Source organism: Tachysurus vachellii, chromosome 19, assembly GCF_030014155.1.
Source record: "Tachysurus vachellii isolate PV-2020 chromosome 19, HZAU_Pvac_v1, whole genome shotgun sequence".
In the NCBI taxonomy this organism is placed as follows: Eukaryota; Metazoa; Chordata; class Actinopteri; order Siluriformes; family Bagridae; genus Tachysurus; species Tachysurus vachellii.
The window spans coordinates 14,310,125-14,337,901 of NC_083478.1; the positions used below are offsets into that span (position 1 = coordinate 14,310,125).

Sequence of the window (27,777 nt, forward strand, 5' to 3'; positions counted from 1 at the left end):
ATTGTTTCAAAAGCGACTATCCAGGATCACTACCTGTTCCTGGACCCTGATTCTGCCTGCCCTGCATTGCCCTGTCTGCATCATTGTCCATTGGTTGTAGGCTGCCCACCCAAATTAGAAATCATGCTGTTGTTTTCTGTTATATTTCCCTTTAGCTAAAAAAAAAACAAAGTAAACTTTGATTGGGTGTACAATACACGGTCCACCTCTGCCGTTGGTTCAGATCTGGGTCTTGTAATCAGCAACTGAAATTATTTAGCTAACATCTAGAAACATTATTTAGAAACATCTCCTTGTTTGTTAGCATGAGCTCAGGCAGCACATAAGCTGCAAATGAACAGAAGTGAAGCACTAGCTTGATGAAATAGGAGTTTATTCTAACATTACTGATGAATTCGATTGTAGAGCATAATGACATTAAACCAAATGTTCTGATAGCATCCAGTCAGAAAAAAGAGAACAAGAGAGAACTCTGGTGTGTCTATTTAGTGCTGGAAGAGAGAGTAGAAGGGTTAGGGCTTGAAAACTGATGCAGGGCTTACTTTGATTGGTTCTGGTATGAATTTGGCATCCTTACAAAGAGCAATAGAATACCATGCTCAAAAAACAAAACAAAAAAGAAAACAAATTACAACGGTTCTGACTGAGATGCCAGTGCTATTTTTGTAGATGTAGCTTACAAAAAGCAGCAGACATTTGGGTGCAGACCTTTGATTCAATATAGCAGTTGCATTCCTTGCACACCTGTGTCCACACTGACACATTGGTAAACAATTTCATACAAATAACTGGACAAGCTTCAATGGTTCTTGTCTTATTTCATGATTTTGACTTACCTACTTGACGTATTCTTTATTTTTTAATCTAAATTATGCATTTGACCTATGTTATATGGTTATTGTTCTATAAAATAAAAAAATAAAAGCAAACATTATTATAATAACCACATTTTTACTAGCACCTGAGGGTTTTAACCTAAACCCAACTGTATAGCGGTGGCTACTAGAAATAGGAAGGCGGTCATACATGTGTACAAGCTTAGTCCTCCTAAGATTTGAAGTAAAATACCAAGCAGATTCCAAGAGACAGGATACAAACCACAAAACTAAAACTATTGCACAGAAGCAGACTCTTTATACTGTAGCTATCTAACCCAACACATATATATGACTTTAGCTTAACAAATTCCAATATATTATGAATACAAATCAGACATTGACCATGAAAAAAAAATTCTATTCACCAACCATATTTTGAATCAGTGGACAAAACCAAATTGGTCTGTATAATATTTATATATGAATATAGATATACACAATACAATACATATGTGATAAAATACTGTACCAGCTGTAAAGTAGCATTAAATTAGCACTAGAAGCTAAATGAATATTTTGAGATTTATTTGCAGAAATGTTAGGTAGATTATTTTGCCCTAATTTTGTTTTAGTGTACATGCACACACATAAATAAAGAAGCTATATAAGCTTTCATTACACATTTCTAGCTTAATCACAGAAATAATCTTTAAAAGGAAAAAAAGAGATTTTTTAATATCAGTATACCAGTAGTCAAAGTTTATGTATACAATATCTTATAAAAGTATTGTAAAGGCTATCACATCAATCATATCATATCAAATATCAATGCTTTTGTTTTTGCTATACAGGGAAAACTTTTGGGTTTGAGAACAAAGGATGACAATGAGATGATCAGTCAGAATTTCAAGTTTAGTTTCTTGTTATTTACATCTGGATGTCTTCAAGAAATTAAAACATGGTACATTTTGTTTTTAAAATTTTAATCAAAAAATGTCATTTGATTGACAGGTATTTCTTGTTGCCAGGTGTACCCTGTTAAATTGATTGAGTCTTGGATTTCAACTGTGCAACTGTTTTGAAAGGATAAACCAACCCGAAAACAAAAGAGATGTCTATGGAAAAAATGCAAGCAGAGAAGTGGAAAAACGTGGTAAAATCAATCAGTGGCATTCCAAAAGGATTGGGAACATACTGAAAAAAAAATAGTTAGGGAAAACATGTAGCAATTTATGCCGGAAAAATAACAGCTAGTAACATCATCAATATCCTCCATAGGAGAGGGGTTTAGGTAATACAAAACACTGTTTGAAGAAGAATTTGGAAACGCAAATATCTCAACATTAAAAATCAAAAGGCAAGTTTGGAATTTGCAAATAAATAAACAGCAAAGCCACAAATGTTCTGGAACCAACATTAACCTCTACAAAAGTGATGGAAACATGAAGGTTTGGAAGAAGAAAGTATTTGCTCATGATTCAAAACATAATCTAATTGGGTGTCATTGCTTGAGCTTGCATGGTGGCTTCTTCAACAGTCTAACTAATCTTGATTATGTAACTCATGATGGTAGCAGTAAAATAAATTCAGAAATCTCCAGAAATATCATATCTGCCAATTTACAGATAAATGCATTCTAATGCAGTCTAATTAGGATGAACCTCATGAGCAAGCATCAAATCAAACAGTTATCAAATTGACTGTGCATTTCACCTCCTGAGCAAAAGACTGAATGAAATAATTCCCCAAAACAACCAATAAATGATAGAAGCTGCAGTACAAACCACAATGAATGAGAGAGTGCAACAGTATGGTGACATCAATGGGTTGTTAGCTCGAAGCAGTTACAAGGGATATGCAATCAAATATTAAGTGTTATTTATATTAAAACAATCTGTTCCAATACCTTTGCACATCTAAAAATTGTTTGGTCTGACACAAAAGGTGACATCTTCTTTGAATTTCAGGAAATTAATAATAAAATGTATTATTTCATATATGTGTATATATATATATATATATATATATATATATATATATATATATATATATATATATATATATATATATATATATATGCTATTTCATTATATCATTGTAAGTTTAATATTTAACAACAGAAATGATTACTGATTATTTGTTATTATTATTATATTTATTATTATTTTGTTTGTTTACAGGCAATTGCTAACTGCATCCTGTCTAGAATTGAAGTGGTGAAAGCCATGCTATTCTGTGAGTGGTGCTTTCTTTGGCTTGGCTCTTTTCTTAACACGAGGCCACAAATCTCTGTTTTGGGTTACATTTTTACCATCTGTTGGTGTTAAGGTATTGTTGGGGGTGATGCAGGCTGAGTTCTGACTCTGTGTTTGGATGGGTGTTAGGCTTTTGTTTGGATTTAAAGTTTGGTGATTCATGGAAGGCCCAACACTACTTTTCAGAGTCTTTTCTCGGATGGAGGCTCTTTCAACAAGATCTTCTTTGGGTTTTCGACCCCTTTTCTTCCAGGGTACACCATTTTTCAGGTCTTTCTGTAGCTTCTTGCTCTGTGAATCTTTGGTCTTGCTGTTAGACACGTGGCCTGTTGCTCGAAACCAATTCTGAATTAAAATGAGGGGACAGCAGGGTGTGCAGAATAAATTATTTGTGTAGGAATGCGTATGACACTTTGTGGGTAAATATTGTGTGTGACAAAGTGAGTGCGTGTGTATGTGTGTGTGTGTGTGTGTGTGTGTGTGTGTGTGTGTGTGTGTGTGTGTGTGTAATGGTGGGTGTTTATGTGCATATTTTATGGCTCACCTGAGAATGTGTCTTACAAATGTGGTATTTTACCCCACTCTCAGAGCTGAATTCCTTCTGGCACAGTAAGCATGTATACTTCCCTACGATGAAACCTCCCTGTTTGGATAAGAAACAAGACAGTCAAACAGAACAGAAAATGTGCATAATATCAATATGGATATCTAGTTTCCCATTGTATCAGATTTATAATCTCTGAGAGGAAGAACAGCAATTTCTTTTTTTATTCTTACAAATGCAAAAACATATCTTAAATCATTGTTAATGAATAATGATTTTTTTTATTGATTAAATTGGTTTGTTTATTTTAACACTTCTTGTGTTTATTTTAAAACCACTTGTAACACAGGCCTCTGTCCCTGTGGTAGCTTGGGCATGTAGGGGGACCAGGAGATGTTAAGTGGTAAGAATTGCTCATCTGTGAGGAAATAAACTAACTAATGTTCTGTTGAGTGAGCTGTGGCAAACTAAAAAGGAAAGAGACAACCAGCTCAGAGCTGTGTTTAGGCATTTGTGTTTAAAATAAAATCACTGAAAAGTAAAAATAAATAAATAAATAAGCAAACACTTTTCAGTGTTCCACCTTCCTCAATTACTACCCAAACCTAGGATGTGTAAGTCCCTAACATGACTAACGGGAGTGTACTTGGTTTGATTACAATTAATTCAATAATGACAATTTAGACATTGTTTATAATGATGCGAATATATTAATCATTTGTGTAAAACTAATAAAAATATCACTGACCTATGTAGACGTATTTACACATATATTTACATTTATTCTGATTCAGATTTCCCAAACCTTTTGCATTTATCAGATTATTTGTACATGTAATTGCTCATAGACAAAATAAGACAGCTGCGTACCTTGATGCAGCTGGTAAGATGAGCTTTGAGTCCTGATACACTTGAATAAATGGCCTCACAGCTCTGTCAAGGGAAATAGGCATAGTATTACACCATGGACCACAAGCAAAAAACAAAAAACTCTTGTCGTTGTGATGACATTGTAAGTCAGGTATATATGGTCAGTGATCTTATTTTAATTTGTTATTTATTTAAAATAATGTATTGATTTGCTAGAAAGAGAATGCTACTTACACTATTGGGACAACATATGAACCCTTTTTCCTTCACTTCATTTTTCCAAGTATCCAATGTTTCAGGGTTATATTTGGGAATGCCAGGTCGTGTGTAATTTAACTAAAAGACAAAAAGAGAACATTGGCAAGATCCTGGAGAAGTAAGTAATTAGCAGCAAAGTCTTAATTGTGGTTTCCTCAGAAGTATTGGCACCTTTCATATAATAAGCTGTTCAAAGTGCTTTACAAAATAACAATTATATAAACTGTCAATGAATGTAGTAATTCAACATTAAAAGATATATAATTGATAAACTGTGATAGCAGGAGAATGGTTGTGTCAGGTCAACAGGTGAGTTGAACTAGCAAGTAATCATGTGGATTCTCACCTGTGTTTTGTTACCACCAGTAACAAAACCACTTATGTGTATTTATCTGTGCTTTCAGTGACTGCTGTGAGCCAGAGAGTCAGGGAGTGCACAAAAAAGCACAAGGGTCCTTCACTTCAAAAAAATCAATATGTTCTGGAAATGACAATAAAACTTTCCTCCTTGGAAATCTGCATCACACTCAAGAATGGTTGATTGTATGACAGGGGAAGTAAGCTATAATTTGCTCCAGGGTATAAAGGGCTTGAATTGCATCCAATGTCGAGCTCTAAATTACTCTCTATATTGCATAAGAGGTTGGAGCATATCTAACAATCCTTTCACAAATGTAGAGAGGAGCAAGAAATACACAGGTAACCAATGTATTACCAATTGGTGTACCAATTGGTGATCACTCCTTCTTGTGGGTCAGAACCCTATCAACTGCATGTATGTAATGGTGCTCCTAAAATAAAACAGCATTACTATACTCTACTCCTGATTATAACAATGGCATGCACAAGCGTCTCACTGTTTTCTTCACCTTTTTATCCCTGGAAAGACAAACAAAGCACACATAAATAAACTGGGGTGAGAATCATCATGTTAGCCTCAGCTAGGAAGTGGAACCATATAAAAGTTGTAAACAAAAGCCCAAGAATAAAAAATGTAAAACAATTTGATTTTTGTCCTGGCAAAGGAACATCATTTAGTTCTAGCAAAACCAGAACGAGTAAGTTTCCAATGACTCTGTTAACTTTCAGATCATTTAAAACCTATGGTGGCCGGGAAGTGCAAAACAAATTAACAAATCCGAAAACACATTAACAAATCCGAAAACAAATTAACAAATCCGAAAACACATTAACAAATCCGAAAACAAATGAACAAATCCGAAAACACATTAACAAATCCCAAAACAAATTAACAAATCCCAAAACAGATTAACAAATCCGAAAACAAATTAACAAATCCCAAAACACATTAACAAATCCGAAAACAAATTAACAAATCTGAAAACACATTAACAAATCCGAAAACACATTAACAAATCCCAAAACAAATTAACAAATCTGAAAACACATTAACAAATCCCAAAACAAATTAACAAATCCGAAAACACATTAACAAGTCAGACAACCCGGAAGCGGTTGGTATAGTTTGTGATTGGACAAGACACCAGTCACTCAAGGTATACATGAAGTTCAACAGTCTGCCGCAGGGAAAAGTTGGAATGGATGGATGGAATGGATTACTGTGGATTAATTCTGTTATTTTCTTATATTTAAACGGAGAACTTTACACATTACACATAAGATTCCATACCTGTATATCTTGAGTGACAGGTGTCTTGTCCAATGATCTGTAAGTTTCCATGCAAAAACGATACACTACCGTTTCTGGGTCGCCTGACTTGTGTTTTCGGATTTGTTAATGTGTATTCTGATTTGTTAATGTGTTTTCGGATTTGTTAATTTGTTTTGGGATTTGTTAATTTGTTTTGGGATTTGTTAATGTGTTCTGGGATTTGTTGATGTGTTTTGGGATTTGTTAATTTGTTTTTGGATTTGTTAATTTGTTTTCGTATTTGTTAATGTGTTTTGCACTTCTCGGCCACCGTAAAAACCTTCCATGCTATGACAGGACAGGAAGCCGCACCAAATGTTTCATTAAGATGGATTGCATTATGGTAATTATTTAACAAGCTGGACACTATATCTTCAGTAACTTTGCCAAAAAATAGAAGGTTAATTATTCTCTACAGAGGTATCAAGACAACAATTGCCTAATATCATGTTGCAGTAATTGATGATGCTGAAGACATCAGCATATAATGATCTTCTCAAGATCAAGGATCAGGAAACCAGGCTGAAAGATCTAGTACATTTCCAAACCAATCACTTTAAAAGAAGACAAAATGCTATTAGAATATGCTGACTAAGCTCTGTTCTCTGTTTGTCTGTGTTGTCCTTATGCCTTTTAACAATGGGTGGAAGTTGCCAATTGTAATAACTGCCCAGAGGTGGTAGGTCTTTGATCCATTGTGAGGAAAAAACACAATATTATAATAATTATACAAAGAGATATTATTATTATACCATAATATCCAAACGACAGATGATCAAGTCCAAAAAACCCACAGAGAGAAAGTCAGGAAAAACACAATAGAGATCATATACAATAAATTACAGCAGAGAAAACAAATGGCTTGGTATGTCACATGAAGAAAAAATACTCAGCACTTTTGCTGCTTAAATGTCCGAATAGACCTCAAGTGGTTTAATATTCTGGCGAGGGCTCCCGCTGGCAGTTGGAAGAGGAAGCAGATGTTACAGACCCCCCCTCTCTAGGAACACCTACGGGTGTTCTAAGTCACAGTCAAGGTGGAACTCAATAAGAGTGGGATCTAGAATGTTGGTCATATCCACCCATGATTGTTCCTCAGATCCGTACTTCTCCCAGTCAAAGAGGTATTAGAGCCTACCCGTCCACCGCCAGGACTCCAAAAGAGAGCGCACTACGTAATCCAGGGTACCTTCTATATCTAGAGGAGATGGCGTTTCTGGGTTGGAGTTTATGAAAGCATGAAAGGTGGGGAAATATAGTAGGAGGGTAGCTGAAGCTGATATGTGATCGGTGGTGGGCTCGGTGTACAACAGGGAAGCTTCAACTTTAGATTACGATTGGAAAGCCTGACACATTGCCCAACACGGTATTGGGGATGTGGCTGTCGTTGACGGTCAGTTTGGAGACATTGTATGTGCACACAGAAGGCATTTTGGATAAGTAATATGGTTCTCCGGTTCCCTGGGTGGCCTAATCCACTACTGTGAACCCAGCGAATAACATGGTGCCATAGGTGTGTGGGAAGATATAGCTTGGAGGTACCATACGTTGTGCCTGTTGGACTACTCTCATAATGTCCCATTGGACTGGGCCAGTAGAATGGAGGAAGGCAGTATGGACTCAGGGTTTCCAGGTTGATAAGTGATGACATGAAAGGAGGTCTGTGAGTGGGGAGGCCATAAAACTGTAGTTCCAGATGAACTGGTGGTAGAATTTGGCGAAACCCAGATATCGCTGCAACTCTTTGATTGTCGTGGGTAATGGCGTATGTAACCTGCTGCCAATGTGTCTTCAATGTATACCTCCATGGCTAATTTTTAATGGTTGGACTTTGGATATATTTGGCCCTTGCGGGGCATGGCATTGGAAAGTAAATCGATTGAGCAGTCCCATGGAAGTGCCCATTCTTTGCTAAATACCTTTAGAAAGTCACTGTAATCCTGAGGAGTGGGAGTAGGTTCATGAGACAAAGGGCTTTTCGCTAAAGTGGTTAAATAGGACTGGGTTTGGTGATTCATGAGTCATTGGTTATGATGGTGAGGGACCATTAAATCAGTTCCTTGTCTCGCCAAGAGAGCACAGGGTTTGAAGCCATGGAAAGCCCAAGATGATAGGGTTGACAGCTCACGATGTGAAATAAATAAGATTTAGTCCAGGAGCCCTATATGCAATGTGATATGTGATATATGACAGGTGATGTAGCCCCCCCAACCCAATGTGCATTTTGTGGACTGCAGTGATGCAAAGAGGAGTGGTGCAGGGTGATGTGGGTAGATGCAATAGTCCACTAAGTCAATGAATAGTATTATTAAAGTGAATCTTAACAGGAACAGTCAAGCTGTGAGTATTATTGAACCAGGGTATAGTACTTAACTGCATAGTCAGCAGCAGTATTGGGACCTTGGCGAATTTGTAACAATTTGGACTGAAATGTCCTTACCCTCTGCAGGGTATTCAAAAACTTCCTGCAATAAATCCAAAAAATAAATAGCAGGTGCTCACCTGAGGATTACTATTTCAGAAAGCAGAGGCCTAGTCCAGTGCTTTACCAGTTAATAGGGACATTATAAAGGCACATTTCGTGCTCTCCTCCCGATATGCGTTGGGTTGGTATGAAAAGAAATCAAATTGGTGCAGGGTCAAATCTTTCCAGCAGTGCCATCCGGATGGGTTCAATACGAGGTGGTGCAGGGGGAGGAATGGTTGTGGTTGTTGGTTTTGATGGAGCCACGTGTTGGGGGCCTGTAGCTCGGCGAATTTTCCCTGATAATCTAACAGCATTTCTCCTTGTTGGGTGATGAGATGCTGGAGCTAAGCGATGTCCACTGGCTCCATTGTAAGTATTCTGTAATTGCCAAGAAGCAGTAGGTCTCTGATCTATTTGCGGACTTTAATGAGGAAGAAACACAATCCAAAAACAGTAATACAAGAGACAGGCAAAAATGTCAAAACCGTAATATCCAAAAGACAGGCAAACAAGTCCATAAAGAGAGAAATCAGAGAGAAATCGGAGTCAGTAAAGACGCAATACACAATACACACATACACAATAAATCACAGCAGAGAAAACAAACTGCTTGGTATGTCACACAAAGAAAAAATACTTTGGGAAACAATATAGTGTGCATGCTGGTTAAATGTCTGAATAGACCAAATTTGGCTTAATATTAAAGGGTTCCCTCTGGAGGTTGGAAGAGGGCACAGATGTTATGCCAGTCTAAGCAAACTCTAACATCCTAAGCAAAAGGGATGTATAATCACAGTTTTAGCATTTTTGTCCAAACTTGCATTAATAATTTAGCAGGGACAACTGAGGGAGAGAAACAATGACATTTTGATGGCTCTTTTGATGATGATTTAAACTAATTTAACCTGTGGTAAATGAAGATGCTGTTTACCCTTTTATGTTGTAAAAAAAAAAGACCCAACACATAATCCTAAAGGCAAAATCGAAAAAAAAAAAAGGCACAATGGTCAAACTGGAAAGAAAAACACACAGTTGAACTAATCCAAAAACAGGCAAGTTTTGTAATTAAAGCAAACAGGCAACGGTCATATACAATAGACTAAACAATGGCAATCAACACGAAGGAATAGTACTTCGTGCCAGAGTTAGCGTGCATGCTGGTTACATGTCTGTGGAAGCCGGAAACAATCTTGGCCTGGAAGTGAGTCAAAACTCGGGTGAAGGTTTCTTCTGCCAGTTTAGAGTGGTTGTAGCAGGTTGTGATGAAGAGCCCCCTCCTCTATGAACAACTCAGGTCTGGGACAATTGAAAATAAATAGAAAGGCCGTACACTCAAAATACTTGGTGAAATAAGGCTTGGACAGTTTCCACGGCAGTGGGTAGGCCCTTTAGATGTATAAAATGGCATGACTTGGAGAATTCAGTGACTAAAGGAATTGTGGTGTTTGCATTTGATTTAGGAAGGCCAGTAATGAAATTCACAGAGAGATAGGACCAAGGTCATTGAGGTAAAGGCAGTGGTTCCAGGAGCCTTATGGGGAGCTGGTGGCTGGCTTTGGTTTGGGTGCACACTTGGCAGGCTTTAACCCAGGGGTGTCAAACTCAAATTCACACAGTGGGCCAAAATATAAAACTGAGATAAAGTCACGGGCCAAACTGAATATTTATTGAAAAATTAACTGCAACTGATATGTAATGTTCAACCTTTTTCATATGGAAACAAACTTTAGTTTAGCTTGAACACAGGATTTGGAACAACCAGAGCTTGATATTACAAACACATAAGAAATTAAACAGTTCATGCCTTGGAGTAGAAAAAGTGCATAAAGAAAGCATATACAGTGATACCTCGAGATACGAGTGCTTTGACATACGAATTTTTTTAGATACGAGCTGTGATTCGTCCATATTTTTGGCTTGAGAAACGAGCAAATTTTTGAGATACGAGCATCTGAGCCGCCGCCGCAGAAACAAAGATCCCCAACAACCACGTGTGCTCTGTTTCCCCAGCCTTGGCCATTTTTGTGGAGGGTGGAATTAACTTGCCCGATGTGACTGTAGCATGGTTGTCAACAGAGAATGAGGGGCGCTTGCTGTTCGTGACTACGCGTCAATACAGTGGCAAGTCATTCTGGGATTTGTAGTATTAGCGCAGCATCCGGCTAGCCAGCTGTAATGCACATTTGATATGATCTCGCGGGCCAAATATAATTACACCTGAGTTTGACACCCCTGCTTTAACCGATGTTTCCATGTTCTTTGCAGGCAAAGGCTACTAGAAAGTATTTTGGACAAGGGCTGTGGTTCGCTGAATACCAGGGTGACTTGAACTACTTGCAGTATGGACCCACTGGGTCACCTGCTGCTGTAAGTGGTTCGGGACGTACATTTTTAAGTACAGGCATTCTGGTGATGTGGATTCTAATGGTTAAGGCCTATGTAAGTCCTCCATCATGTGGATTGGAGCAGTGGGTTGTGGTGGTGTGAGCGGGTGTCTGCTTTACTATTCTTTGTACCTGGTCGATAGGTTACTGTAAAGTGAAAAGATGTAAAAAAATCATGTAGGTTGAGGTGCTTGGCATGTTTTATGTACTCAAGATTCTTATGATCAGTTAACACAATTAACACAAATGACCTAAAACTGGTGTTTTGCTCCCTATAGCCAATGTTGCCATTCTTCCAAAGCCTCCTTGATGGACAAGTGTTCCCTGTAGCCCACATCTTAATTAGTCTCTGTTGGGATTAATTTTCTGGATTAAAATGAACAGGGGTAGCATGGCATTGAGAAAGTACAATTCCAATCCCATTACTGGAAGCATCTACCTCCACAATGAAGGGTGCATCAGGATCTGAGCAGTGGTGAAGTACTTTTTCATTTTTTTAAAAGCCACTTTAGAGGCTTTGTCCCAGAGGATTTGTTTTGGATTGCCCCACAGTAGGGGAGAGAAATGGGAGAGGCAATGTAGCTATAGTTCCGGATGAAGAGGCGAAAGAAATGAACAAAACCAAGAAAGCATTGCAGTTCCTTCACTGTAAAGGGTAATGGCCATTCCACCACCTCCTTTACCTTGTTTTGATCCATCTGCACCCCATTTTGTGTGATCACATATCCCACGAATTAGATGGTGTTTTTCTTGAAGCTGTTTAATGGCTGAAGGGACCAGAGGAAGTAGAAATGTGTAGCGAACAGTGATAGAGTTCAGGACTCTGTAATCGATGCAGTGCTGGAGACCGGCATCTATTTTTAACATGAAGAAGAATCCTGCCGCTGCAGGGGCGGTAAATGGCCGAATGTACCCAGCCATTACTACTTTGTCTATGTAATCTTCCGCATCTTTACCTTCTACCATCTTTGCCCATAAAAAGGGACACGAGAAACATGCATTTAGTTTTCTCGTCCCGATACGTGTCCTGGTTATGGGGGAAAAAAAATGTTGAATTGGCACAGGAAACCTTGACATAGTTCTGTGGATCCTCTCAAGCATGGCCATATGAATCTGCGACAGGGAGGAATGTGTTGGCAGCGGAGTGACAGAAGCCTGTTGTTGCAGTGGGCTTTGATCTTGGAAGGCTTTGAGCTTGGGAGCTCTTGATGATCGAGGAGCATTTTTCCCTGCAGTGAGATAATGGCCTGGAGCTGGGTAACATCATAAGCAAAATATTATGTAATGAATGTAATCCAAAAGACAAAATTGAAAATACAGGCAAAACTGAAAAGAAAAAACCCACAGGTGAACTAATCCAAAAACAAGTGAGGCAAGAATTATAGTCGAGGCAATTATCATACACAATAGAACAGTGGCAATCAAAAAAGGCTTGGTATTAACACAAATGAATAATACTTCGCACTTCCTTTTTAAAACTTAATGATAACTGAAATCACCTAAACAACCTTGATCAAAAGTTTACATATACTTTTAAATGTTTAAATGGCTATTAAAGGGAATTTTCTACAACCGTGACTCATTGTAATTAGTATCTGTGCATAAACAGTCAGTGAGTTCCTAAGATTCGGGGGGTGATGCACTAACTTGGCTGGATACTGCACCATAGGGAAGACAAAAGATCTGCCAATGGACCTGCTTAATAAGGTAGTTGAACTTTATAAATCTTTATATAATACTGTTCAAACTCTGAAAAAAAGTGGTGGAAAATAAAAGGTTCTGTTGATACTAAACCACGGTCAGACCAAGAAAGATTTCTTTCAGGACACAAAGAAAAACCCACAAATAATTTTGCGCTGTCTTTGAGATGTTTACATTTACATTAAATTTATAACATTTGTAAAATACAGATGTCAGCGCATTACTAATATGATTGGTCATGAACGTAATCCCTACATGATATGGTCTCAAATATCTTAACAGTTTTTTAACTCAGCCCTTCCTCCTCTCGAAGATACATTTTTTCGTATTTTCCTTGCTCAAAAAGAGTTTGGTCGTGCCACATGATCATAACTATTTTATTACCAGTGATCTTTGTAGCGCATTTCAGTATCACTGTCGGTAAGCAGATGCAGCTGATCTATGCCTTTACATTCAAACAACATCAGTACACCTAGTCACAGCTATCTCAGGGGTTCACTGATTTACCAGTGTTCTTCTGTCTGGTGCATAACTCATTGTCATCACACATCCTCCCAGTTGACATGCAGACTGCTGTAGAACACACCTGGCCCATTGTAGTTTCAAAGCCTCACTACCTACACTCTAATTCTCTAAGCCTCTAGTACAACATCTGGGGTTTCTAGGACTGATTAATTATTGAGTATATACCTGACAACAAAGTGTTGAACCAGTGCTGGCTGTCTCAAAGACATGCCGGATACTGTGGAATGAACTAAGAAAATAATAAACTCTTTCCATTATTTCAAACAATACCCAATATTTTTGCTCTAGCTCTAGGTTTTCTTAACAACAATGTTCCATTTCATCTCTGTCACAGAGGACAGCTGATAGCAGTGAAATTGGATTTCTTTAAAGTCAATAATTGTGCAGACTGACAAATTGCTAATATAATATAATTACTAATATTGACCTGATTGCAAGGCAGAGGCCAATACAAATCAATTCATGTCAAGACACACACAAAATACCAAGTTGGTCAAAAACAAAACATCTAGCCATCACTTTACTCCTACAATGTAAAGTTTTAGAAACCACAAAAGCCAGTAAATATACAGTTAAGCAGCATACAAGCTACATGTGTTCTACTACACAAAATTTGATATGAACAGGCCTTATACCCACTATCAAATTCTGATGTATACAATGAATATACAGTAGTATAAAGTTTTACGCACTCGTGTTAAAATTTTGTTTGTTTGCAGAGTAAAATATAAATAACTTTAGATCATTTTCTTTTAATGTGATCTAGCAACTGAGAAGAATAATGTCTAAAACAAATAAAAACATTTTATAATGATTGTGCTCTGAGTTAACCAAATACGTTCAAACTCATATCCAATTTCATCAATAAAGAGATTTTAATTAGCCACCAAAAAGTAGGATTATAGGATTTTCCTCTGGGATTCAGCTGCTGAAGCTTTGTCAGAGTTTACAATGCATGTACAGGAAAACAGAACAGGATATCTCTTAAAAAGTGACAAATGGACCAGATAAAAACTTATCAAGGAGGCTACCAAGAGACCTAGAGCAACAGGTATAGGAAGTACAGTACAAGTAGAGTCTCTCATATTTGTCCCCTTTCTGGGCTAAGGGATGAAGCTAGATGAAGCCACTATCTAATTAAAATAAAAACTTTAAGCCAAATTTTTTTGAGTATAATATGTCAAATCTGGACAGCAAAATGGACAGCATTAGGAACAAGCACATCAGAGGGACAGCTTAGGTTGGCTGTTTTGGGGACAAGGTCTGAGATGCTAGATTGAGATGGTTTGAACATTTGCAGAATAGAAAGTGATTATATTGGTAGAAGGATGTTGGGGATGGAGCCAGGTAAGAGGTCAAGAGGAAGGCTGAAAAGGAGATATATGGATGTGTTAAGAGAGGACATGAAGGTAATTGGTGCGAGAGTAGAGGATGCTGAGGATAGAGTTAGTTGAAGAAGAAAAATGTAAAATGTTTTTAATATGTCCAAAAAGGACATGCCTTTTGCTGCAGTTTTTTTCTCAGAATACTTCTGTTTTCTGTCTAATGACAGAAAGCAAAAAAGAACTAGTATGTCTCCTGGGCTACAGCAGCTAATGTCATAACTAGAACCAATATCAACACATCACCCCATCTTATCTTTGAGTCCCAGTCCAAATTTCGTTAATATTATAAAATACAACTTCTTAGTGTAAAAACTTCACATTTGGCCATATTGTGTATGCAATCATCTGGGTTGCAGTGCTCAAATTAATATATTTACTAATATTCAAAAAGTGAGAAAAAGATAAATCTTTTATGACCTGACAATAACTTTAAAAAAATCTACTTTGCAAAAGCATAGAAATCCTATGACTATTATTACTTTGTCAATGATTTCCTCACCCTCTTAATATCCGGGACAAGGTCATCTTTGATGCGACGTTTTGCTCCCCAATCCTTAACCAGTTCGTCCTCTGCAATCTCCTGCAGGTGGAATACAGCTACCTGGGCAGATCGCCTCCTCACCCTGCCACTGGGAGTGCGCTCTAAGTCCAACAACTCCTCAGGCTCCATTGTGGCATTCTTTTTATTTTTACCCTTCTCCTCCAGTCTTTTCTTTATTTTCATAAAGGCTGGATCTGGTTTTGCCTTGTCAGTGGCAGGCTGCTCTTTCTCTTCCTCCCTTATACTATCCAACTCAGTTTCTTCATTGATGGGTGCCTGAAAAGAGGAATTAATGCTCAATTTAATGTGCTTAATTATCAATAATTTTGAACAGTTTGTCACATAGTCACATTTAGGGCCAAAGGTTATAGGATTTAGTTTGGGGAGTTTCACACACTCACACACACACACACATTCATCATCCACTTTAATCACTGAAATTAGACAGTGATTTTTCTCAACTGTCAAGTTTGTGTGAGCGCCTGTCCATTATATGTTTTGTGTCCTGCCCTCAAAACTATTCCAATTATCAATAAAGGCCACATGGATTTTAAACCACTATTTGGACATCCAGCAAACAAAACCTGTTGTAAGCTGCTGCTTGCCATGGTGAATTAGAATGCTGCCATGGTATATTGCTACATAATGAGACCACAGATGTCTTTAACTAACCATAATATGTTTGCTCTGTGAGTTAAAAATGTGGAAATTCTCATTTTAGGACTGATAAATATATTACAATATTATTATATTTAGTTTCAGGTCAGAGATTGATTTTATTTTGTTTAACAGATACTTTAATTGGACCAAAAGTGTATATAGCGTGTCCTCCCACCACACCACACTGAACTTCTACAGTGGTATGAAAAACGATTTGCCCCTTCCTGAATTTATTATTTTTTTTTTTTTGCATGTTTGTCACACTTTACTGTTTAACAAATTTAAATATGAGTATTTAATATTTAAATACAAAGATAACAAGTAAAGACAAGATACAGTTTTTAAATGAAGGTTTTTATTATTAAGGGAAAACAAAATCCAAACCCACATGGCCCTGTGTGAAAAAGTGTTTGCTGCTAGTCATGTTTTGCTAGTCATGTTTTTCTCATGGTATTGCCAGTTTACCAGTATGGTCTTTCACTTGAGTCTAATTGGTAGTGTTTCCAAGTTCCAAAATGTGACAGAATTATAAACCTTTTGCAGACCCAGAAGTATTACCCAGGTATTTTTTTTTTTATGTGTTCATGACATGTTTTGGACTCGCCATTGCTTTTTGTTTTGGATATGGTGAGGACATCCAGGCAGACCATCATTGTGGGGGTTTATCATTCAATGTGGACTTCCTAGCTCCAATCTCCCAGGGTCACATTTAACCCATTAAAGTTCAACTTTACTTTGTCCTTGGGCCTTGCCAACCCCAAATCTTTATTCCTTCATGCCTGGCAGGGACAGCAGTTTGGTTGAGATTTGGCGCATCAGGAGCCTTGCCAGAGCTTGACAGAGAAGACGGCAGTTGGCAAGATGGCGCCAGTGTGCATGGCTAGCCATCTTTCTCTGTTTTTGTTAAGCTATTTTTTCATTTCTGTACTCAAAAAATCAAGTCTCTTCTGGTTAATGATCGGCATGCCCTTGCTGTGCCCTTGGTGTGACTGCGCGGTTGTGGAAGACAGTACTCGAAACTTCCGGTTCTTTCAGGGGTTATGCTCTGTTTCCGCCTAGGTGGTGTTGGCGAAGGTGAAGGCGCGGCCATCGTGGAGGTCAGACGGTGTGTTCATTATCAAAGATTTACCTGATTTTCTGACACGGATAATGCCCAACAAGAATAAGTGTTCTTATTCTTGGGATTTTAATATCCATGTGTGTTGCCCTGACAAGCCTTTAGTGAAGGACTTTTTAAGTCTCATTGACTCTTTTAATCTGGTCTGTGGCTGGTCCCACACACAAACTTGGTCATACACTAGATCTTGTTCTTTCATATGGCATGTCTGTGCTTAACCTGGAGATTTGCGATATTGTGTTTTCTGACCATATGCCTGTTCTGTTTGAGGTGGACTTTTTCTGTCCTGCAGTTGATACTCCTGCCCCTGCGCAGTGCTGTCAGATTTTTTTATCCTTCCACTGCTGGTTAGTTCTCGATTGCTTTTGAGCACCATTGACACCATTAACTACTTGGATTCTCTCCTCTTGCCAGACCATCATTGACTGTGTGGCCCCACTAAAAACAAAGCAGCCAAAAGCTACAGCTGAGCCCTTGTTTAATAACAAATCTCGGGCACTCAGACGAGAGTGTTGAAGAGCTGAACATAAGTGGAAGAAGGACAACTGCAGGTGTCCCTTCAAATGCTGAAAGACTATTGGCATAATTAGTAGAACACTATTAAAGAGGCCAAAAGACAGCAATTTTCATCCACAATTTCCTCCAACTGTCATAACCATGTGTGCTCTGTAATACAATCGACATCGATACAATGTTCCTTAATGCCCCACAGTCTGCTTGCTTGGAAGCCTCTTCTACGTTGTGTAATAGCTTTCTTCAGTTTTTTGTGGATAAGGTGTCCACTATCAGGGGTCTTAGCCCTCCTACTGGTACTGACCCCTCTGTCTCTGTTCTGTGCTGTGTTGTTTTTGACTGCTTTTAACTGGTAACAATGTCAATATATAAATATTAACCCCTCAAGTTCCCACCGTGATGCTTTGAAACGGTAATCTATGCCTTTATTACATCTTGACTGGATTACTGTAATGCATCCTATATTGGTCTTAGCCAGTCTTTTCTGTCTCGCCTTTAATTAGTCAAAATACTGGTCTTTTGCCTGGTTCAAGGAAGTATAACCATATAACACAAATTTTGGCCTCACTTCACTGGCTGCCAGTATTATACGGTTCAGGTTAAAGTGCTTTTATTTGTTTTTAAATCTTTAAATGGTCAGACCCCAACAAACCTTATGGAACTGCTTTACCCCTACAGTCCTTTTATTCTAAATTATTGCCGTTATTATTTTATTTTGTTACTATTTAATTATTCTATTATCTGTATTTTATGATGTACAGCACTTTGTGTTCAGCTTTGGCTGTCTTAAAAGTGCTTTATAAATAAAGTATTATTATTATTATTATTATTATTATTATTATTATTATTATTATTACATGTAAATGGTATTCTAATCACATTTTTGGTAGATTCAGGAGCAGGGAGATCAGTAATTAAATCAGAACCAGGTTTATTGGCCAAGTGTGTTGACACACACAAGGAATTTGGTTCCAGCCGTTTGTGACTCTCAAAAGTACAGACATAAATAACACTATACTATACATTTAGCTTGGACTATACAAGACGAGACAAAACAAACTATACAAGACATTACAAACGATGAGAGACAATATAGACAGTACAATTATTAAATAGGAATACCGAATATATGACAGATCAGTAATGTAATTTACATAAAGTGTGAGAGCAGATGAGTTTCATGAAATGCCAAAAATAAGTGGAGGATTCCTCCATTCCAAAGAAATGTCTGGTGTCCAGGTTACAGAACAATTCTCTGTGCCATTAAAATGTGAAATTGAGGGATTTTACCATTTTAAATTCCCATTTGTGCTTTCTGAGTCTTCTCCCATAAATCTTATGGGGAGAGATTTGATGTGTAAATTGAGAATTCCATTAATGAGTGGGCATGAATGCCTGTCTCTGATAATTTCCATTTTCAATGTGTTAAATATGATCCCAGACCCTTGCAGCTCACCAATGAATGCAGTAAATCAGAGGCTCATTGAAAAAGCATGTCAACTCACTAACCCTGTGCAAACCAAATATATGCAACATGAGAATTTGCATTGCACCACACATGTACACAAAAGAGGATGCATGTGCCATACGAAGCAAAATTGTTCAGAAAGCTAGAGACACCAGAAATGCTGATATTGTAAAGATGCTTTTGGGATGAGCAGCACTGTGCTGTAGAGGTAGATTTATCTCAGATATGTAAAAGAATGGGCAACCCACACCCCTTCACCATTGAGGAATCAGTTCCATATATTTCTCTGTCCACATGCAAGGATAATGGGACATGGCTGTATAATGTTAGACAAGAAAATAGCTGTGGCAGACCCAATGGTCTCCGGCAATTTGAAAATGAATGTCTATAGTACACCCCTGAATCGCATTGCAAGAGCATTGCAGGAATAAAATGCAGGGAAAATCTACATATCAGTTTCCTAAACTCAAGCCTGAGGATGACAGGATAAAACATGTCCCATGTGAGCTGTGAGCTACAGGAAAACATAACGTTGGCCTCATAAAAAACTGTCCACCAGTCCAGATCCAATTGCAGGCATTGACTTCTCCCATTCCAGCCCATATTCCCAGTAAAGAAAATTAGAGCCCAAGGCTATCCTGAAGAGTGGAGAAGGAAAGAAGCTGGAAGCCAGTAAAGTTGAGGCGGACATTCCAAAACCACTCACAAGAAAGCAACTAATATCTTTCCCCAAGAATGTGCTCATATTGTAGTACGTTAATTCTAGATTATACCATCCTTGAGGCTCCTTTGAGTGCAATAACACAGTGCACTTAGTTGGACTCAGGAAGCAGAGTGAGCATTTGATAATCTACAAACTACTCCAACAATGTCCCTACAAACTACAGTACTCCAACATTAGGCATTCCAGATACTAATAGGCCTTTCACACAAACAGTAGATGAGAAACAAGGTTACATGACGTCTGTTCTGCTCCAAGATAATGGGGCTAACTTAGACCAGTGGCTTATTATTCAGCAAAACTCAATCCGGTGGCAGCAGGTCTGCCTTCTTGCAGATGCTGCTGCTGAGAAAGCTGTAAATGCCTCACATGACATTGTAGGATATGGTGAGCTAACCGTACTTGTTCCTCATGCAGTCGCTTGAGTATTGTTTGAACAAAAAACAGCGCACACGACTGAAGACAGGTGAGTGCGCTACAACACTGTATTACTGAAAATCACTGTACTGTAAAACATTGTACTGTCCTTAACCCCGCTTCTTTCTATAGAGGTTGATGGGGAACCAGACAATTTTGTTGATGTTGTTAATTAAATTATTCTCTTCTTAACCCAGATTTGAAACTGTTTATCAACGGATCAGCATCCAGAGATTTAGACACAGGCCAGAACCGCATGTGGTATGCAGTAGTCACTGAACATGACACGCTACTATTACAAGCATTCCCATCTAATGTATCTGCACAAGCAGCAGAGTTCATATCATAGCCTTAACTAAAGTGTGCAAAATAGCTCAAGGTAAAACAGTGAACATCTACAATGACAATAAGTAGATATACATTTGTAGTCATCCATGACTTTGGCACTCTGTGGATGATTAACCATGCTTACCCAGGAAACTTTTTACTTACTATGCTAGACCGTGTATCAAAAGAAGGGACGTAAAGCAGTATCTGGTTTACGAAAGATGCTGGTTTACGAAAGAGATGGCAAGCACCACAAACTCCACAAGACTCACCGCGTTGGAAGAGAAACGACTATCTCAGTGAGATTCTTAAACATTCCTTCAAGACCTAGAGGACACCACGGACATAGAAACAGGCTGTGGTGATGCAAATTACTGGTTAGACTGGGTGAGATACAGGGCTAAGACATTGAAGAAAGCAATGTTATGTTTGCAATGAAAGACTGTTATGCATGTTCTGAGAAAACCTGTACTGACAGTGACCCCTTTCCCACTGAACTACAGCAACAGTGCTAATGGAGTGAATTGTTTGATGACTTTGTTTATGAGGAAAGAAATCCCTGACAATGAGAATTGTACAGACTTGAATTGGCTGTTCCCATCATTGAAAAGAGCAATGAAAAATTAACCTTTTCAACCCGCCATCTGTGTGCGGAGGGGTGTTCCTAATGAGTTTAAAACAAGAAATCAAATTGCCACATGATTTGAGTCATCCATCTATTGGTGGGTCACCATAAATAAGAATGTGGACTGGATCAACTACATATACTAAAATCAGCAAAGATTTATATATTTCAACAGAGATGGTCTCAAAGGGATAGCCAAACAATGGATGCCAAAAGCCTCATGGCAAAATTGACTGGCTATAGACATGCTTCTGGCATAAAAAGGAAGTTTGTGCATGATGTTTAGCACTGTCTGCTATACCTTCAACCCAAATAACACTGCCCCTTCATGTACTTACAGCCTTAGCTAATGTATGCAGAAAATAATAACTTTCTGAAATCTTTCTGAAAACATGGTTCAGAAAGTGGAAAGGACTGATCCTTTCTGGAAATTGTAGTATTTGGTGTCCTGATTCTCTGTGGATTCTTTGTTATTCATTATTAAGTTGATTATTATTAAATATGATTATTATTGATTATATATGTTTATATATGATTATTATTATCCCCTGGGATTACGATTACTCCACCTAGGATTCTGTGGCCTGGATTTAATTCCTATGCAGGGAAAAACCCATCCACTGGCGGTTAACCCTCAGTGGTGGTTCAAAATACAGATAAAAAGGCAGGGTTGTGTCAAGGAGGTCATCTGACATAAAACCTGTTCCGGATCAAATGATCCACTGTGGCATCCTTTAACAGGAGTAGCTGATAGAAAACAACATCGCCATTAGAATTATCATCATTATCTCAACTAACATATGTACTTTGTGGGAATGTCAGCTGAACACTGAAAAAATACTTTTGCCATTTTTTGTAGGGTGAGCAAAACTTTTTTTTTTTAAAACTATTTTTTTTTTTAAAACTATTTACAGACATTCTTGGAGTATCCCTTACAAGTGTTTTACTATATGCCTCAAAACACTATGAAGCCATAAGATGCAAACAGGTTTGGTATGCAGTAGAACTGATGATACTTCCATGAAAATGTGAGCCACCAAACAGGAAGTTACAGATGGCACTGGTATTGGATCAATACTTGGGCATGGGTTTCTTGTGGTAGCAGGAAGGGTGATGTGCAGGATGCCCCCTCTCTATGAACACTTCTTGTTCTTCTCCTGGGTCCGAGGCCTGGATGGTCTGAGTGATCTTGATGGATGTCTGACATCAGCATGGGATCTGGGATCTCTGGTGGCTACCCATGATCTTTTCTTGGGGCTGTATCCTTCCCAGACAATGAGATACTGCAATTGGCCTCACCTCCTCGTTAATTCCAGAATTTCACTGACCATTTATGCAGGTAAATCTAGTGGTGGTGGTGTGGGTTCTCTGGTATTGACATTGGTACATGGAAAGAGGGGTATAGTATATAGAGTATATAGAGCCAGACCATATAGAGTATATAGAGCCAGACCGAGTATATATAGTATATAGAGCCAGACCATATAATAATTCCATCAATCCATCTGAATACACTGATGTCTGAAGGCCCTCTGGAGTCGCACATGAGCACTGTATTACACGCTTCTACTCCACCCGATCCAGTCATCCATCTTGGTCCTCTGGGAGGCCGTAGATTCTGAATACCTGATGGAAAATTGTTTCTGCTGTTTCCATCACTGTGGGTAGACCCTTGAGTGGAATCAATATGCAGGCTTTGGAGAAGCAGTCATGGATAACCATGATTGTCGTGTTGTCCTGGGAGTTGGACAGGTCAGTGAGAAAGTATATGGTCAGTTAAGACCATGGGTGTTGTGGTATAGAGAGTAGGTCACTAGAAAGCTTTCAGTACAAGGGTCATTGTTTGCTGTATACCCAGAAGTCTGAAACTCAAAGAGTTATGCACCACGTTCTCAGTTCTTTGTCTGAGGGTTTGTGGGAAATATTGCTTGCTGGGTGAGCATTCAGGTGGCGGTGGCTTGGTCTGCTGGGCCCATTGAATCTCCCTCATTAAATTACAATGAATGGGAGCAAAGACAATAGAGAGAGGGAGAATGGACTTAGGGTCTGGAGAGCTTGCTAGACTAAAAAACAAAAGTAGAGTTGGAACATGACGTTGAGACAAGACAACTTTGATACCGCATTTGGATATGTCCACCTTCAAGACAAATGTAGAGCTACGGTCAAAATTGAGGGCTGTGATGAAGCTCATTTTGAGTCTCTAAATCTTGTATCAGCTTAACCCCTATGTACTGTGGACATTTTTGTCTAACTGTTCCTGCAGGAGCCTTGCAAGAGCAACAACCAACTTGCACAATGACGTGCTGGAAAAGCAGACAAACATCCTTTATTATCGCCTGAGATTTAAATCCTGCAAATGTGGAATCTTGTTTATACAAACATCCCCAGCATGTATCATGCAGAGCCCTACTCCCACCTCTGCTACTCAGACCACATCCATGTTATGTTAATTCTATGATACAGACCACTCGTCAGATGCTCTTAACCGTTTCTGAAGCAGGCAAAATCCTTGCATTTTGGATATTACTCACTGCTGCATATTTGGATTACGTTTGCTCACAGACTGTTTCTACTGTGCTTTTTTTCTTTTTTCCTTTTTTCCTGTATTTTTACCTGTTTTTTACCTGTTTTCAGGTTTCTGTGCTGCTGGATTATGTTTTGGATTTATACACTGTGATACTAGTAACCTACACAAATGGTTCCTACACCTACCACCATCAACAATTCATTACAGAATACTTTGCCCAAGGGGGAATCCAGCAGATGTGCCTTAGCTTCAAGCTCACGCCATGCTTAAAAACTCCAATACCCATCTGCTCCTAGCCCTCCATGCCGGCCAGTTAGAACATCCAAAGTAATGCTACCAGAAAAGTTTGACACCTCACCGATCAGTGTCTGCAATTACAACCCTCAACCTATACCCATGCAACTGGGAAAGACCCGGGTTTCAGCAAATGAACACCAGCAATGATTGAAACTCCAACTATGTTTTATTATGGCCAGGCCAGTCATTGTTGTGCCATATGCCCAGAGAAAACAGGTACAGTTACACTATGCTATTTGAGTTCATACCCAATCATGTTCTCATAGACTCTGGATCTGCCTACATCTTGTTCCACCTCTAGTTAATAGATCTCACCACCATCCTATGTGCCTTTCCCCTCCGAATCATGGTGGTGGATGATTGACCCATTCTGGCGAACTTGTCCTATTTGTCATCTCCTCCCCATCCAACCCAATTATACAGGGCTTCAAGCTCATTACTCTCACATCTCTTGCCAGAGCAGAGAGTTAGTACACTGGTCAAAAAAGTGTCTGCAAAATTGCATGAGGACAAGGCCTAGCATTCCATGTTGCACTACTATGGGTCAGAGTCTGTAACCCGCCACTTGCTTATCCACAAGAAGTATAAGAAGTGCATACAACCTGATTCATAACAAGGAAGGAAGTGAATGGAAAAATTGGCGTCTATATCACCAGGTGGCACAACAAGTATCTCGAGATGACATATGGCCTGACAAATAGCATTCCAGGCATTCATAAGCAAAATTTTCCTGGATCTGCTAAATTCATGTGTCATTGTCTACAGAAGTGCAATTAAAGGGCTGGTCAGCTGCCAGAATCCTTGTATAAAAGAAAATCTTATTGGTGTGACTCGGCCCAGAAGGTTTTTAAAGAACTCATTCTTCATCGCCCCATCTTGCAACACAGAGGTCCCATTTGTCATGAAAGTTGATGCCTCCAGCTATGGCATCGGGGGAATTGCCTCTCGATGTCATGGTACACCAGGCAAGCTCCTCTCCTGTGTATTCTTCTCAAGAAAAAAAAAATGCTTTACAAGTATCACCTGCCCAAAATGCTACACAAATAATAAATAATTATTACACCATAAAATCATATATGGTTGCATATGAGGTAATATAGATGGCAAATACAAATATGTTCTGACGTACTGTAACCTGTTAAACTATATCACTGTTCCTTCTGTCTTTTGTTTCGTATTAATATTACAATATTATATATCTTGGATATTACCAAGAGAGCCCCAGCTTAGTAATTGTCACTTAGTAAATTGTCACTTAGCTGAACCCCTGACCTTTTGACAGATCTTCAAGTGTTTTTTGAAGCCAGGACAAGTCTTGTTGATGACAGCAGAGCAAGTGGAGCAGGACACCTCACTGTTCTCCAATATGGCATCCTGTGCCTCACAATCAATTGGTGGTGCTAAAGAGGGAAAAACTGTCTGAGAACTGAATCAGGACACATTGTGGGAGAGTGAGAGACAGAAAGACAAGAAGGAGAAATATGCTTACCCTGACGATAGCAGGGCCATTCCCTTTTGGCTGGAACTGGGGTCAGTTGCTTCTGGGACTCATTGAAATGTGCCCCCTCTGGTCGCTTTGTCCTGCATACTTTCAGCTTTTCATCCACCTTATTCATCCCTACACACAACAAATAATACACAGTAACACAAAAGAACACAGGAGCTGAAATGAAGTTGACAACTCAACATACTGACAGAGCAAGAGACACAACAAAAAGGTGAAGGAATTTCCTGAAAGTTTCCAGTTTACACTGCCACCTGGAGATGACCTTAATTCAATTCAAATCAATTTGTATAATACTTTTAACATGGTCACTGTTGCAAAGCAAATTTACAAGAATATATAAATTCAGGATATGATCAAGCCAGAAGTGATGTGACAAGTAAAATCTTGTGCCATGATTTTATCTTGTAGCACATTAAAAACTATTCCACTCTTTAATTTACCAGGAAACATTGTGCTTAGACTATTTACAATTTCATAATATAATGGACTTTTTGTTAACATTGTTTGTAATTCAGACATTCTTGAAGAATTTACAGGGCTGTTAATCATCATAAGGATATGAGGCGGCTGAACCATGGTAAATGAAGTGTTATTTGCACAACAAAACACAATCAAGATTTTTTTTCAGGAAAGAGGATAAAAATCAGCGAGAAAGAGAGGATGTCATGGAAAACTGGTCATTTTTGACAGAAATACAGATTAAAAAAGCTTACTTTGCCACTTATTTGAGGTTGTCAATACTGTGTATTTAAACTGTGTGCTTGAAGACATGAAGCATGGTTTTTTGCATGATATTTGGGCAGTTCAGGAATGCACAGACTGAGTTTGGAGAGGGTATAGAATATTTCTCTAATAGTGCTATGAGTTCAGTGAATATCAGTAACAAGGAACAGAGTAGGGAAAATGTATAACCAAATTTCAAGGATGCTAACTTGATAAACAAACACAATGAAAAACAGAGAGAGGGGTAGGGGATGATTGTATTTATGTTTATAACCTTTCAGGCCAAATGTTCCAGAGATGGAGGGCTGCTCCCCAGTGAACTTCTTTGGTGTTTTCTGTTTTCTCCCTAGCTCAGTGGTAAAAAAAAGAATAGCAACAGGTCAGATTAACAAACCTGGCTTTGTACATGGTAATAGTTAGCATTTAACCTTCAAATTGCACAAACAAGAAGCTGCATCATGGCTGATACTATGGGAACACTCCTCACGAAAGTGATGTCTGAAGCTCTTTGTGAAATCATGCCAATATATTGGCCGAAGAGGACTTGGGATAAAGCTAGTAAGACCAAAAAGGGCACCTACTGTATGTCACATTACTCCAGCTTCTACTTGTCTGAATGAAAGTGTGAGTGGACACCCTCATTCCGTTCTCAGGGAAATGGGTTAACCTAATGTCATTCCCTTTCAAGGGAACTCAATGCTGTCTCATGGCTGATGGTTTGGGAAGAGCACCCTCTCAGAGAGGCATTGGCCTAGCCAGATGTCCTTTATGACAGAAAGGATGGAATCCTTTTCATGGGGACTGATGTACCAGCATTATGGCTAAATCCCAAACTATTTCAAAGAAGGTGGTTCTCTGAGAAGGAGAAAGCACACACTTCCCTGGGTTGAACCTGAGATTTCAAAGCATAGCTTCCCTGTTGTGCATTGGTGCCAGAGCAGGCTCCATGCACATTGTGAGGGTACGTGATAACACGAGGCCAAAAGGGAGAACCCAGCATCGGTACTCTTCACCCCAAAAGCTATTTGCAGGCATAATAGCCTATGCTCTGGCAAGATCCTTATGTAATCCTTCAGGATTATCGTCGCAAACCAGCCCTCTGACCTGATCTGTGACACAATGACCTTGAGTGATAACATCTCAAACTTGTATGTTCCAGTGAACAGTTCAGAGCACACAGGCCCAAAATGGCCCAGCCCCTGTCATTCTTGAGAACCAAGAAATGCCGGGTGTAATGCCAGAGGCTCGACCTGGAAGGGGAATATGCCCTAAGGCCCCTTCCTCAGATGCAAAAGAAGTTCCTCCTAGAGGAATAAAGTTTGGTCTTTGGCAAAAACGGTGGGCAGCACACAGTGAAAGCTGCAAACTGGATTCTGTAGCCTTTTCCCACATTATCCAGAACCTATCCAGAAGCTTCCACACTGTCAGGTGGTTTAAGCCTCTCATTGTGTTCAT

The 27,777-nt window shown here is 38.8% G+C and overlaps 1 protein-coding gene across 8 annotated transcripts in view; it reads right to left on the reverse strand.

Annotated features, from left to right (window-relative positions):
- Nucleotides 1-2,895: 2,895 nt before the first annotated feature.
- Nucleotides 2,896-27,777, reverse strand: part of znf512b (zinc finger protein 512B) — a 92,538-nt gene continuing 67,656 nt past the window's right edge. For 5 of the 8 annotated variants that reach the window (XM_060893658.1, XM_060893655.1, XM_060893656.1 and 2 more), the window contains 8 exons: nt 26,597-26,674; nt 25,582-25,710; nt 25,365-25,492; nt 15,379-15,696; nt 4,722-4,823; nt 4,488-4,550; nt 3,618-3,716; nt 2,896-3,418 (listed from right to left, as the gene is read on the reverse strand). In XM_060893658.1, the coding sequence (XP_060749641.1) occupies nt 3,047-3,418; nt 3,618-3,716; nt 4,488-4,550; nt 4,722-4,823; nt 15,379-15,696; nt 25,365-25,492; nt 25,582-25,710; nt 26,597-26,674 (1,289 nt within the window). In that variant the 3' untranslated portion in view covers nt 2,896-3,046. The remainder of the gene's footprint in view (nt 3,419-3,617; nt 3,717-4,487; nt 4,551-4,721; nt 4,824-15,378; nt 15,697-25,364; nt 25,493-25,581; nt 25,711-26,596; nt 26,675-27,777) is intronic. The other 3 variants (XM_060893657.1, XM_060893659.1, XM_060893661.1) reach the window with 3 other exon arrangements.